The following is a 12,931-nucleotide window of genomic DNA, read 5'->3' as shown; positions in this document are numbered from 1 at the left end:
CACATGCCCTGGTTTTGATTGTGCCAATGCGAACACACATACAGCAGGATGATGCCGATAAAACTCGGGCTATCTTATTTTCAAATTATTAATGTAAACAAATATGTAATATCAAAGTTAATTAGGCTGTGCCTGCTTTGTTTGTTTTCACAATCACGTCGCGAGTGTACTTTTAATCTACCCTTTCCCTGTACAATAATCGCCTTCCAGATTACATACATCATCAGCAGAATGTTTACTGAACTAATCGACGAGCAGGCCTGCCATTATCACGAGATGAGGCGAGAACATATTTAAACCACGTGACTTCACGCTCGACAAAATGGCGACTGCATTAGGCGCGCGGGTAACCCAAGAAACCAAGGGGTTCCAACGTAACACCACCCATGATGGCTTTACCATGCCTCTCAAGAACCTTGTTAAAAAGTGGCATATTTCTGAGATAATGGTCTAAAAATATAGCATACCTATAGCATAGCCAAACACCCCAACTCTGCTCCACCGGCCTGTTGATTTAACCCTGTGGCCTACTCGCGGCTTATTCCGCAACGCATTTCACGCGTCTAATATTACAGGTCCGCATTTCAGCTTCTCATCCTTCAGACATAATCTTACAGATGTTTACTACCTCGAGATGAAAGAGCATTCTCCGTGTCAATTATTACATTAGCGATCGCCCCGCTAGCTTGAGAAATCAGCATCACAAGATAATCTACCTATGTGAAATACATCATATTTTAGATGCAATCAAGACGTTCTGATGGAAATACACCAGGGTAGGCCCAGCGAGAGAGGCTCGCCGGCGATATTATAAGGTATAATTAGAAACTATCTATTCAGACTTAAAACCATTGAAAATATGACTCAACGCTTACTCATCAAAAATTTATGGCTTAGAAATAAAAATGTGTTTCAAGAAATGAAATATATAAAAAGAAACGTGTATACATTTAACTAAACGTAAATCAGCACTTAACTATACTCTTGCGAAAACGTTAAGCACCACATCCCAAACTGGCTTCCACACGAGATATATCGATTGGGTGAGATCAAGCGATGTCTCCCCGGAGATATCGCTGCAATTAAACTGCATCACAATGACTTGCACACTATTGTGATGTAACATCACTAATCTCTCTGTCACTGAAGCTGGTTTAATTTTTAAACTCAAGACACAGCTTATTACTGTTTACAAACTGGGAAAGTTGGAAGAATGATTTTGAATGATTAGATTTCACCCTCTGAAATTAAAATTACAGAAGTTGGCTTCACACATTGTCGGGAATAGAACCCGGGTCTTCGGCGTGACTGGCGAACGCTTAAACCACTAGGCTACCCGACCACCCCTACTTGATAACTTGGTATAAGAAGGCGTACAGTGGCGCGTGGTCCTGTGCACAGCGCACTGGTCACAAATCAGGCATCTTCCCGAGGCAAGGGAGTTAACTGACTATAAAAGTCCAGTTTCCACCCTTGGCGAACTAATTATGGAGTTATATTTGGGCTTGACTTACGAGTCTACGCATAGTCCAATCAAATTCGCACATCGATATCCGGTTCGTAAACTGCCGTACAGATTTCGGTCGATTGCAGGATTTGCAAAGCAAACATGGCGTCAACAGATATTTTCCAAATCTTTCTCATGTTTTTAAACAAGTTGGTCACGTGATTTGATGCACTTCGTGAAGTAAGACCCGTTTTATCACAATATTGATTTTGGTTATCGATCAGATCGTCGTGACAGGGCGCCGCCATTTTGTTTGAAGCAAATGCAAGTGATATGAGAGGTGGAATCTGATTGGTCAATAGGAGGGACATAGAAGGGACATAACTTGCAATTGCCACTGGTGGCGCTACGATCGAGCCCAGAACTTCCCGCCTAGTTCGGCAAGGGTGGAAACTGGACAGTTACCGTCAGTAAACTCTCTTGCCTCGGGAAGATGCAATTCAGGTGAAGTTAAGCAACGTCTGTAGCGGAGACTCCTTGGATGGGTGAGTGCGTTTCGGCAGCTGGGCTCCTGAGAATTTCTAGGGCTTCGGTTCTGCCCCACACTGAAGCACATGTGGCATCTCCTTGGGCAAGTGACCTTGTTCGAAATGTGCCTCTGTTCACCCAGCAGTGAAAGGGTACCCGGTAGGATGAGATGACAATACTGGTTGTTAACGTTCTGGCACATAACAGGCAGCTTAGGTTGTATACTTCCCAGGGAGCTAAGAATGTTATTCGAGTGCACACTGATCACGTGACCGAGGTAATAATAGCGCTTTGAGCATGTCCTTGTGTGGTGTGGAAATATGCGCAATATAAATGGTCTATTATTATTATTATTATTATTATTATTATTATCAAGTGCCATGGAATAAAGAATTACTAAATGTCATCACATAATCGGTTCGGTTTATGAATTTCAATGTTTATATCACTTTGTAAACAAACACAAATGTGTTTAGCCACAAAGTAAATACAGGATACATTTTGTAAAATTGCCATTTTATAAGGAAATATATAATTAGCGGTGCCTTGAATAAGCCAGCGCATGTTTGTAAGTGAAGTCATCGACTCTAAAGATTACTTCAGCTGTATGTGGCAATATAACATTACAGCAACTCTTTCAATCACTCATACGGTTTACGTCAAACATGATAGATAAATATTTAGAAAACAAATGTTAACTGGTATCTGAAAATAACAACTTGAAATCAGATTGCTGGCTGGCTAACGCACAATTTACATTGCCGGGCAAGAGAAGGTGTACATGTTTGATGGTGGCTAAAATGAAACTATCAAGATCTGGTTATTCGATGACAATCATTTGATACGGGTATCATAGTTGTGTTTTGGATGTTAAGTTTGTAGTGTTTCGGCGACTGTTTTCAGCCAAGTAGCGTTTAAATTACGTTTGTAATTTCTTGGGCAAATCCTATTTTTAAGTGGGTTTGTTTTGCCCGGCACTTCATATTGTCTTTCTTTGTTGGCTTCACATGATTTAAACATAACAACGTCTGTTTCTCATTATGTCATAACTAGTTGTCCTGACAGTAACATTGTATCTTTTTACAAAAATACCCATTTGTTTATTTGGTTACTGTGTTTTATTACTTGCAGATAAACAGTCGTAAACAGTGCAGGCACGCGCCATCTTCCCGAGGCAAGAGAGCTAACTGACTTTAAAAGACCAGTTTCCACCCTTGCCGAAGTAGGCCAACTTCCCGAGGCAAGAGAGTTTACACATTGTACCCATGTCGGGAATCGAACCCGGGTCTTCGGCGTGACAAGCGAACGCTTTAACCACTAGGCTACCCGACCGCCCCGAGCACACTTTGAACATAGTCCCATCGTGGGGAACAGGAGACGACTGAAGACTGGTGTCACCAAAAAATCTCATTCACAGAACATACTGGGATGGAAGACATTGCGACAAGGGGAGGTGGGATAGAGTAGTGGTTCACGCGTTTGCTCGTCACGCCGAAGGCCCGGGTTCGAATCTCCCCATGGGTACAATGTGTGTAGCCCGTTTGTAGTGTCCCCCGCCGTGATATTGATGAACTATTACTAAAAGTGATGTAAAACCATTATCATTCATTATAAAAGACAATCTTAAGTCGTGATGTTGTTGCGGACTTTGGTGTCGATGTTGTAGGGGGATATGTTCAGTGCTCACTCTATCAATCACTGGTTTTCGATGTTTGGATCCAATGACCGCCGCTATATAGCAGTAAATCTCTTCGCTCACCAGTGCACATACACTTGGCCTTACAACGCCGCAGAATAAGGAAGAAGACACGTCGAACCCTGTTTGTTGCCAACATTACACAGGAGACGAGCGGCGTGACGGACTATTAATACGTTAGTACGTATGCAGGCACATGCCTGTTCGTCGATCCGTGACGTACTAAACGATAACAAGCTTAACCAAGTTCCAGGGATGACACATTGGTGGTTGATGAGGAAACAGGAACACACATCATATGGAATATTCATGGTGTTTGGGGGATGGGGATGGCCCAGTCGTCTAAGGCGCCGCGATTTCCTGTGCAGAGTTGCGTCCATTGGGCACGCCAGAAAATTATGACAGTGGGTTCGAATCCCGGTTCGCCCCAATTATGTTTCTAGGTTTGTCAGCACCATACCCGTGCTCGTGGGTTTCACCGAAGTGGTAAACGTCTGAGACCTGCATCACTTCGGGCTTTCCTCCCACATTAAGCTGACACGCCGCGATATAACTGGGATACTGTTAAAAGCGGCGTTAAACCCAACTCACTCACTCACTCATGGTGTTCGGAATCCAATATTTGAAAACACAATTTAAGAATTTGGACTCCAGGATCATCCTCTGATGTGCCACTGATGTAACGTCCCTTCCTAAGAAAAACGGACAATTACGACTGTTTTAGATCGGCTTACCGTCATTCATTATTACGAAGTAAATTCTTCCAATTACTATTTCAAATAACAACATTAAATGAGTTGTTTGATAGGCATCCCTTAGTTAATGGATGAAAAAGTAGACACCATTTATGGATAGCACATATTTATTTAAGTATTATATCTAAATATTACAATCAAATGCAATATCAATGATTTGTTTTCACATTTGTTTCCTTCGGTCGTTTCTTATTTGTTTTTTAACCAATCGCTGAGGTAAATACTTCAACCCCATGACCAATACGGATCGAAACAAACAAAATTAATTATAGCATTCATTTCCCCAAATGAAAATCTTAAGTTACTGATGAAAGTGAGTTTTGTGAAAAAATAACGAAATTTTATTTGGGACGGTCCCTATTCTTGGAGCGAAATGTACACGTTCCACCTGAAATATACAAGGCGCACCTGTGATGTCGACATGTTTACCGGCATGGAGCGACTCGAACTGTCGTTGTCAGCTGTTCTCACAAACATTCCTCAACCGTGGGTGGTTTCTCGCCAGCCCGTATCAGACAAACATGTTTTAGGATGGGCTACACTTCTTGAAAACAATATACTAAGCCAAGCATATAACGAATTAATAATAAAAAATACTAAGTGCGGATTCGAAAACTAACTACCCACTTTGTCTTTTTGAACTCATTTTCGTAATTTTAGACTATAGAATTGGTTTTTGAAAGGGTAGTTGAATGTTGATTAATTTTTAATAGTTGGTGGTTTAGAGGGAAGATTAGGTAAGGTGAGAGCTACGAACGGACATCAAACGGAGAGAGCTACCCACGGACATCCTGACACGGGACAGGTAACGGAGAAGGCTATCAAGAGATATCCAACGGAGAGAGCTACCCAGGGACATCCTGACACGGTACAGGTAACGGAGAAAGCTACCCACGGAGATCAAACGGGGAGAGCTACCCACGGACATCCTGACACGATACAGGTAACGGAGAAAGCTACCCACGGAGATCAAACGGGGAGAGCTACCCAGGGACATCCTGACACAAGAAAGGTAACGGAGAAAGCTACCCAGGGACATCCTGACACGATACAGGTAACGGAGAAAGCTACCCACGGACATCAAACGGGGAGAGCTACCCGGGGATATCCTGACACGATACAGGTAACGGAGAAAGCTACCCGGGGACATCCTGACACGATACAGGTAACGGAGAAAGCTACCCAGGGACATCAAACGGAGAGAGGTACCCATGGATATCCCTGACACGATACAGGTAACAGGGAGAGCTACCCACGGACATCCTGACACGGGAGAGGTAAGAGAGAGCTACCCACGGACATCAAACGGAGAGAGGTACCCATGGATATCCCTGACACGATACAGGTAACGGAGAAAGCTACCCACGGGCCACGGACATCCTGACACGGGAGATTAACTGAGGGAGCTTCCCTGCATCCCCTCCCCCCGTGGTTTATCATCACTCCACCGCCTATCAGCACCTGTAGTCCCGATATCGCGTGGCCACACGGGATATATTCACACACACGGGGTCTGGTTTCAGTGCATTAACCTGCGCACATTCATAACGTGAGTTTCCCTAGACTGTGTTCACGAAGAGGATTTAATCTAAAACCCGTTAGCCCGGGGATCCATCTTCTAGATTACCCACGTCTACGTATACACAAATAAGCCTTACTCAATAATTATATTTCCGTCAATCCGGACATGAGTCAACCCGGATAAAATATGGTGTGGTTGATATAAAATTTCTCTATGATTTGCATATTAATGACCTACGGTTATGTCAGTTTTTACTTGTTAAAAATACATGTTCAGCATGGCCATAAAAGTCCTGCGCCCAGAATCCACTGCGAGTACAAAAGCGTGACGTCATCATGATCGTTTATTGTCGTAAAAGATGACAACGATCGGCACCGGGGCTCGCTTGCACCAACCGACCTTAGCATTAAGACCATCATAACTCCCCTACTTTAATAACAAAGACTTACACTAGTCAAAGATGACTTCGCGTAAGTTTGTGTTCTCGTTACCCATTAGTCCCGCGCCATGACTGCGGAATTTTACTAAACGCCAAGGCAAGTCTAGATCAAACTAAACCAAGTCTAGTTTCCTTGAGCACAGCAGAAGTGAAAAGGTTCTTTTGAAGAAACAACAACAACATTTGTTTTAAAGAAATGTTTTCATAGTCTGATTTCCCATCGTCGAGAACTAGTAATACTATAATGGTTAATGCGCTCGCTCGTCATGGGTGGTACAACGTGTGAAGCCCGTTCATGGTGTGATCTGCAGTGGCATTACTGGAAAAGTCTGGACTTTAGCCACTTGTCCGAAGCCCGTATCTAGTAAAATTGTGTTTGGTCTAGTAAGCTCACCTAATAACGGTTCCTAAAATAAACTCAAAATATATTCATTGAAAATGGTGCAGAAAAACTGTATTCCGGTTAGTAGACTCAAAGTTGCTGAAATATTGCTAAAAGCTGCCTTAAACCCTACTCACTCACTCACTCACCCCACTCGCATGTTTAATATAGAGTGTATGGAGACATCTATGCTGTTGCTATATCATAATGTGTGTACAACGTTGTTGTTTAACGCCGCACTCAGCAATGTTCCAGGTATATGACGGCCGTCTGTAAATAATCGAGTCTGGACCAGACAATCCAGTGATTGACATCACGAGCATCGATCCACGCAATTGGGATACGATGACATGCATCTACCAAGTCAGCGACCCTGACCACCCGATCCCATTAGTCACCTCTTACGACAACCAAGGTCGCCTTTTGCGGTAATCATGGGTTGCTGAAGACCTATTCTACCCCGGATCTTCACGGGTATGACGTTTGTTTGTTGTTTAACGCCGCATTTACCAAAAGTCCAGCAATATTACGGCGGCCTGTAAATAATCGAGTCTTGACCAGACCAACCAGTGATTGATATAATGAGCAGCCTCCAACGCCGTCGGGGTACGATATGACACGCAATCAACCAGGTCAACGAGCCTGTCTCGTAGTTAAAATACACTATAACAGTGAAACCCTACTGTTCTGAACTTAATAGAAACAGTACCACTATTTAATCTGATTTCTTGATACAGCTTATTCTTGTGTGAAAACATTCTGTATTCTAATGAATGGCATCAATGAAACCAAGCCTATAATAGCTATCAATCCCGATCTCGCTGTATTCTCGTCTCAAAAACTCTCGCGGTTTCTCGCGTACGGGCCCTACTCTCGCCGCGTCTCGGCGATCGTCATTGATGTGGAAATATACCGGTGGAACAACATGATAAGACTTTTTTGCTTCAGTGGCTGCGGCAGTTATTTACGTTGGAAATATTTGCAGCCATGTCGATGCTGCGAGATAGCTGGCGATGGCCCTGACTCACGCTTGTGAGATAGCCCGTTGATACTATTTGCTTGAAGAACCAAATGGCTCCGAGAAATTGTGCTGTTTATATAAATGTACCTGATATGAAAATTGCCACATCACACCCATTGTTAAGATGAGTTTGTCGAAGATGATTTTGTTGATGAGGATAACAGTAGTTATGGTAACAAAAGAAAAAGAAAACCAAAACACATTCATAATATGATGATTATGATGATGGCCATCATCAATGGTATAGATGTAATTTTTGTGTTTATCAACATTTCTTTTCTTACATATACCCTCCATTGATTCTTGATCAACATACCAGTCGTTTATGCTTACTTTATTAAAGATTAATAGCTGATAATTATGCATAACACAGAGAGGAGAACGGGCATCAATAATGGCCATTGCGTAACTTACATGTAATTGAAAAAATAATTCTTCAAGGTCTCGGTCTCCCGAACGAGACCTCGATTATATGAATTATTTTTTTAATAGGAACAGATGTTTTCCTGAGAACAAATACTTTATACCATAGGACGTTCCACTTATATTTGTGACGGTTTTTTAACACAAGATGACCTGATCACAGTGCTGCTGTTAAATTAAATTGACTGTTGGTTTCATTGATGAAATAAACGAAACTCATGAATATGTATTTCTTTCCTATAAACATGCATACATAGTAGTCAATGTTCAAAGTAAGCTGGGAACGACTAGTACGATGATCAATCACTTATTTCAGTATTAAGCCACCAGACTCAAATACAAATAATGCAAGAAAGGTATTTTGAACATGTGTCGTATCAAATATTTACAATTGTAATCGGAGATTTATGGCAATTTTAATGTAATTTGCTTAATGTTTTAAATCAGAGGATTGCGACATTGTTATCAAACTATATTTTGGATTAACATAAGGATGGGCATTAAACATGGGAAATGTTTTGAACGAAGATTATACTACATTTTTTAAAATTAAACACGAAATTACATCAACAAAACCCTCATCTTCACCATCATCACTAATGCAATGCCGCGTCTTGGTCACGTGATTACAGGTTTCTGCGATCCCATAAAACAATCCCTGTCAAAAGGATAGTTCGTGTCGGACAGCTTAAGCATGCACGTGAACGTGCGCATTGTTGTCCACAAACAATGTCTGTCCACGATGGCAAACAGTTACCTAGCCCGATGCAACGTCGTGTGCTTACAGCCTACATACAAACAACAGTATATATGGAAACGATTGTTTTAAATACATATACAATCCTGCGATAGACACCAACAGTTTTAGTCGACTAGTCCTTATAACGATAACATAACCTTTAAAAGGGCACGTTAAGTTTTTTATAACTTAACTATTGGTCAGTTTTGCAAGGACTATAGAACTAGTGCCAATTTCTAACGCTGCAATCTCTGAAATGGAATAGCATAAGTTGACATCCATCACAATACAAGATTAAGAGAACAGATGGTTAAAAAGTATGATAAAAGTCATAAAAATATGAGAGTATGATTCGCATAGGAAAAAACACCAAGCACATACCTCCCAAAAATTAGCTATTAAACAAAACAACTAAAGTCTCTCCTTTGGAGAAATGAAATAATCCCTGGTATGTATATTATAACCATACACTTTTCAGTCGGAATTAACCCAGCAAATGAATGAGTAACTCTCTCACCTTTAGACGAATCGGCACCTATTGTGTAAGTAAAGCCAGTCCATACCGCTGAAATCACAAGCCAACGACACAACATGGTATCCGCGGGCCGTCAAGGCGCAACGTTCATGTATCCCTCATCTTTCCACGAATCCGAATCACGAAGTGTCTACCTCCAAGAGTAACCGGAGTCTGGTCTGCTGCAGCACCTCGAGCGATATCGGGAACATATTTGATAAGAAGACCACGAGCAGACGACTCTCTATCTATCCCTTATCACGTGACCAAACGTCAACAATGGCGTATTCAGAACGACCGGACCCGAGGAAAGGGCAAGCTGGCTAGGCTCCTTCGGCCTAGAATTGTAGTATTGTATTGGAGAGGAAATGTTTATCACTGGCGCTGTACGGAACTCGCCAGAAGTTTACAGCAGGTGGTTTTCGTTTGAGGCCAAAAGCGCCAACAGCATCCGCCATATTCACCGCGTGATCTTTCCCGCGCTTGACATTTTTAGATTGAAAGGTCAAAGAGGGAACCGCTACTCTCCATCGTGGTCATAAGGAAAGGATAAACACAGCCGTCGTATTTGTTGCTGAAATAGTAAATACACTGTCGAATAATCTCTAGGGGGGTGGATTTGTGTCAACATCGTTTACGTAATGCTAAGGAAATATCTGGTTATAGTTCTTGATATGTGTTGGTGCATCGGCATAAATGTCAATAATTGGGCAATTAAAATTGTTATTTAGAATTGAAGTAGGTCAGAAGATTGAATTAGTCCCGTTTAGGAAACATTGTAATATTTAACAGTGAATATAAAACATCAGCGCCCTAGAATAACCTGTCTCGATTATCAACCAAACAGATTTCATTGGTTGTAAAAAACTAGACTTACATCTAGTCTCTGAAATGAACATATTTTACAGAAAAAAACAGTTGTTAAATTATAGTTATAAAATATAATAAAAAGGAGCCCAGAGACTTTCTTCATTTTCAGATACTGCAGTAATCTAGACTTGCAAAACATTATAGACTTGCATGGGATATATTGGAAATATTTGTTTCAGGGTCTGTATGACAGTCTAGTGAAAGACAAAATAGCTGTGGAAATTATATGATTGGTTCACTGACATTCAGTGATGACACCAGGTGTTAATCCCGTTATTCCCTAAGCACCGTTATTCCAGGTGGTATGTCAAGACAAACGACATTATTCAATTAACAAATTGTGATACAGTGGTATTTCTGTCGCTAAGAACTTCATTAAAATCGGCATTAGTCCGTCTAGTACAAGCAGCCCCCCCCCCCCCCCCCCCCCGAACAAAAGGAAATATCCTCTGCCCCACACACATTAACTGTGGGTGAGATACAGTCATCATCTCAGGAAGAGGAGGTGTACTCTTCCCCGGAAATACCACGCGAGGACACACACTAGACCAGGTCACTGCAAGAACGCACTACAGATTTGTAGACGAGTAAACTACCACCCTCTTGATCAACTCTGACGCCAAGTGATCAGCATTGTCTGTAAACAGACAGACCCGTGAAAATCCGGGCTAGAATAGGTTTTCAGCAACCCATGCTTGCCCTAAAAAGCGACTATGCTTGTCGTAAGAAGCGACTATAGGGATCGGGTGGTCAGGCTCGCTGACTTGTTTGATGTATGTCATCGGATCCCACACTGCGTGGATCGATGCTCATGATGTCAATCACTGGATACTCGATTATTTACAGACCACCTTCATATAGCTGAGTGCGGCGTAAAACAACAAACAAAACAAAATGTAAACAGACAATCTGCTTGAAATCCACACAGACGCCGTGATATAAGGGAATGTGTATTAGGTGATGTATAACCGCACTCTCACTCACTCACGAAACATGGGGAAATAAAGTTTCTTTATAGTTTCTCACATGAATGTCAATTTTGAAAGATTCTTTCTATCTCATTTTTGAATATTCAAATCTTAGAGGGAACTGGTACCAATATATGGTTACATTAATTAGGAGACGTATAGTTATTATTATTATGATGACTTTTGACCCCTCACTGACACTCAGACTTGCCTCCTATCTTCAGCTAATTGGAGAACGTCCGACCTGCCTCGCTTCCCACATCACGCTGACACGCCGTGATATAATAAGCTAACGTTTAAAGCGGCGTTGACCCGAAGTCGCTGAGTCACTCATTCATCAGGTTGAAGGAATGCAACATGATCGCTGCCCCGTTTGCGCTTTCACGTCATGGTTGGGTCTTTTACGTGCGCTTCAAAAGATAGCCAAATCAGAATATTCTGTATCACTTGAGGTTTGATAAAATGCTAAATTATAGTTCCAAGAGCATGTTATGCAGTTTTAACTGTGATCCATATCAATCGCGGTCAAGGTGATGTTAACATACAGAAGACAATTCCAACCGATGCTGTTTGGCCTCGGAATCACATAATAGGTTTAGGTTGTAGAATGAACACGGATTGTTCCATAGTTAGAATGTCATTCATCAAACGAATCAAATGTATCTTAAAATATATTTCCGACATGTTTAATCATAATTATCATAATAATAATAATGATAATAATAATAACAACAACAACAACAATAATAATAATAATAAAAATAAAAAAAATAAAAAAAAGACGTTACTGGGCATAAAACAGTCGCAAAACACTGCAAACTTAAGGTCTAAAACACAACTATGTTATCCGCATCAAATACATCAACTTCGAATAACCCTTTCTTGTTTGTTTCATTTTAAGCCGCCATCAAACATGATTGCATACTGGTGCTGACAAACCAAGAAAATTTTCAGGGCGAATCCGGCTTTCAAACCCGCAGATTTTGGGTCCTGTCATGCCTAAGGGACGCAACTCTGCACTGCTATGATGGCGCCTTACACGACTGGATCACCTATCAGTGTAGCATAGGTCTTCAGCAACCCATGCTTGTCATAAGAGGTGGCTATGCTTGTCGTAAGAGGCGACTAGCGGGATCGTATGTTCCGTCTTGGTTGATGCATGTCATCGTATCCCATTTGCGTGGATCGATGCTCATGATGTCAGTCATTGGAATGTCTCGTCGGGATTCGATTACTTACAAATCGCCGTCCTATAGCTTGAATATTGCTGATTGTGGCGTTAAACAACAAACAAATAACACACACAGCGAGGCAAGAGAGTTAACTGACTTTAAAAGTCCAGTTTCCACCCTTGCCGAACTTGGCACTGCAATTGGGGTAGGAGAAAACCCCTAGAACCCCGTTGTTTATACGACACCAGTACCCCGAGGTTTTCTCCCCCTAGTGACACCGAGAGAGTCAGTATTCCCTGTCAAACAGTCTGCATTAGTAAATATCCATAATGACGGGTGCGGTGAGTTAGCCAATTGCCTGAAGCTCATTCCTAGTGTCCCCGGGCCCCGCCTTGATATTGCTGGAATTTTGGTAAAAGCGGCGTAAAACCATACTCACTCTCTCACTCCATACT

The 12,931-nt window shown here is 41.7% G+C and overlaps 1 protein-coding gene across 1 annotated transcript in view; it reads right to left on the bottom strand.

The window, feature by feature from the left end:
• The window catches only part of LOC139470305 (uncharacterized), a 50,289-nt gene extending 40,487 nt beyond the window's left edge, over positions 1-9,802 (bottom strand). Inside the window, exon 1 of the mRNA XM_071252666.1 lies at positions 9,470-9,802. Within this exon, the coding sequence (XP_071108767.1) occupies positions 9,470-9,545 (76 nt within the window). The 5' untranslated portion in view covers positions 9,546-9,802. The remainder of the gene's footprint in view (positions 1-9,469) is intronic.
• Positions 9,803-12,931: the final 3,129 nt, after the last annotated feature.

Source organism: Haliotis cracherodii, unplaced genomic scaffold (assembly GCF_022045235.1).
Source record: "Haliotis cracherodii isolate W230 unplaced genomic scaffold, xgHalCrac1.p SCAF_20, whole genome shotgun sequence".
NCBI classification, from domain to species: domain Eukaryota; kingdom Metazoa; phylum Mollusca; class Gastropoda; order Lepetellida; family Haliotidae; genus Haliotis; species Haliotis cracherodii.
This window is presented reverse-complemented; position numbering and strand designations above follow the sequence as displayed.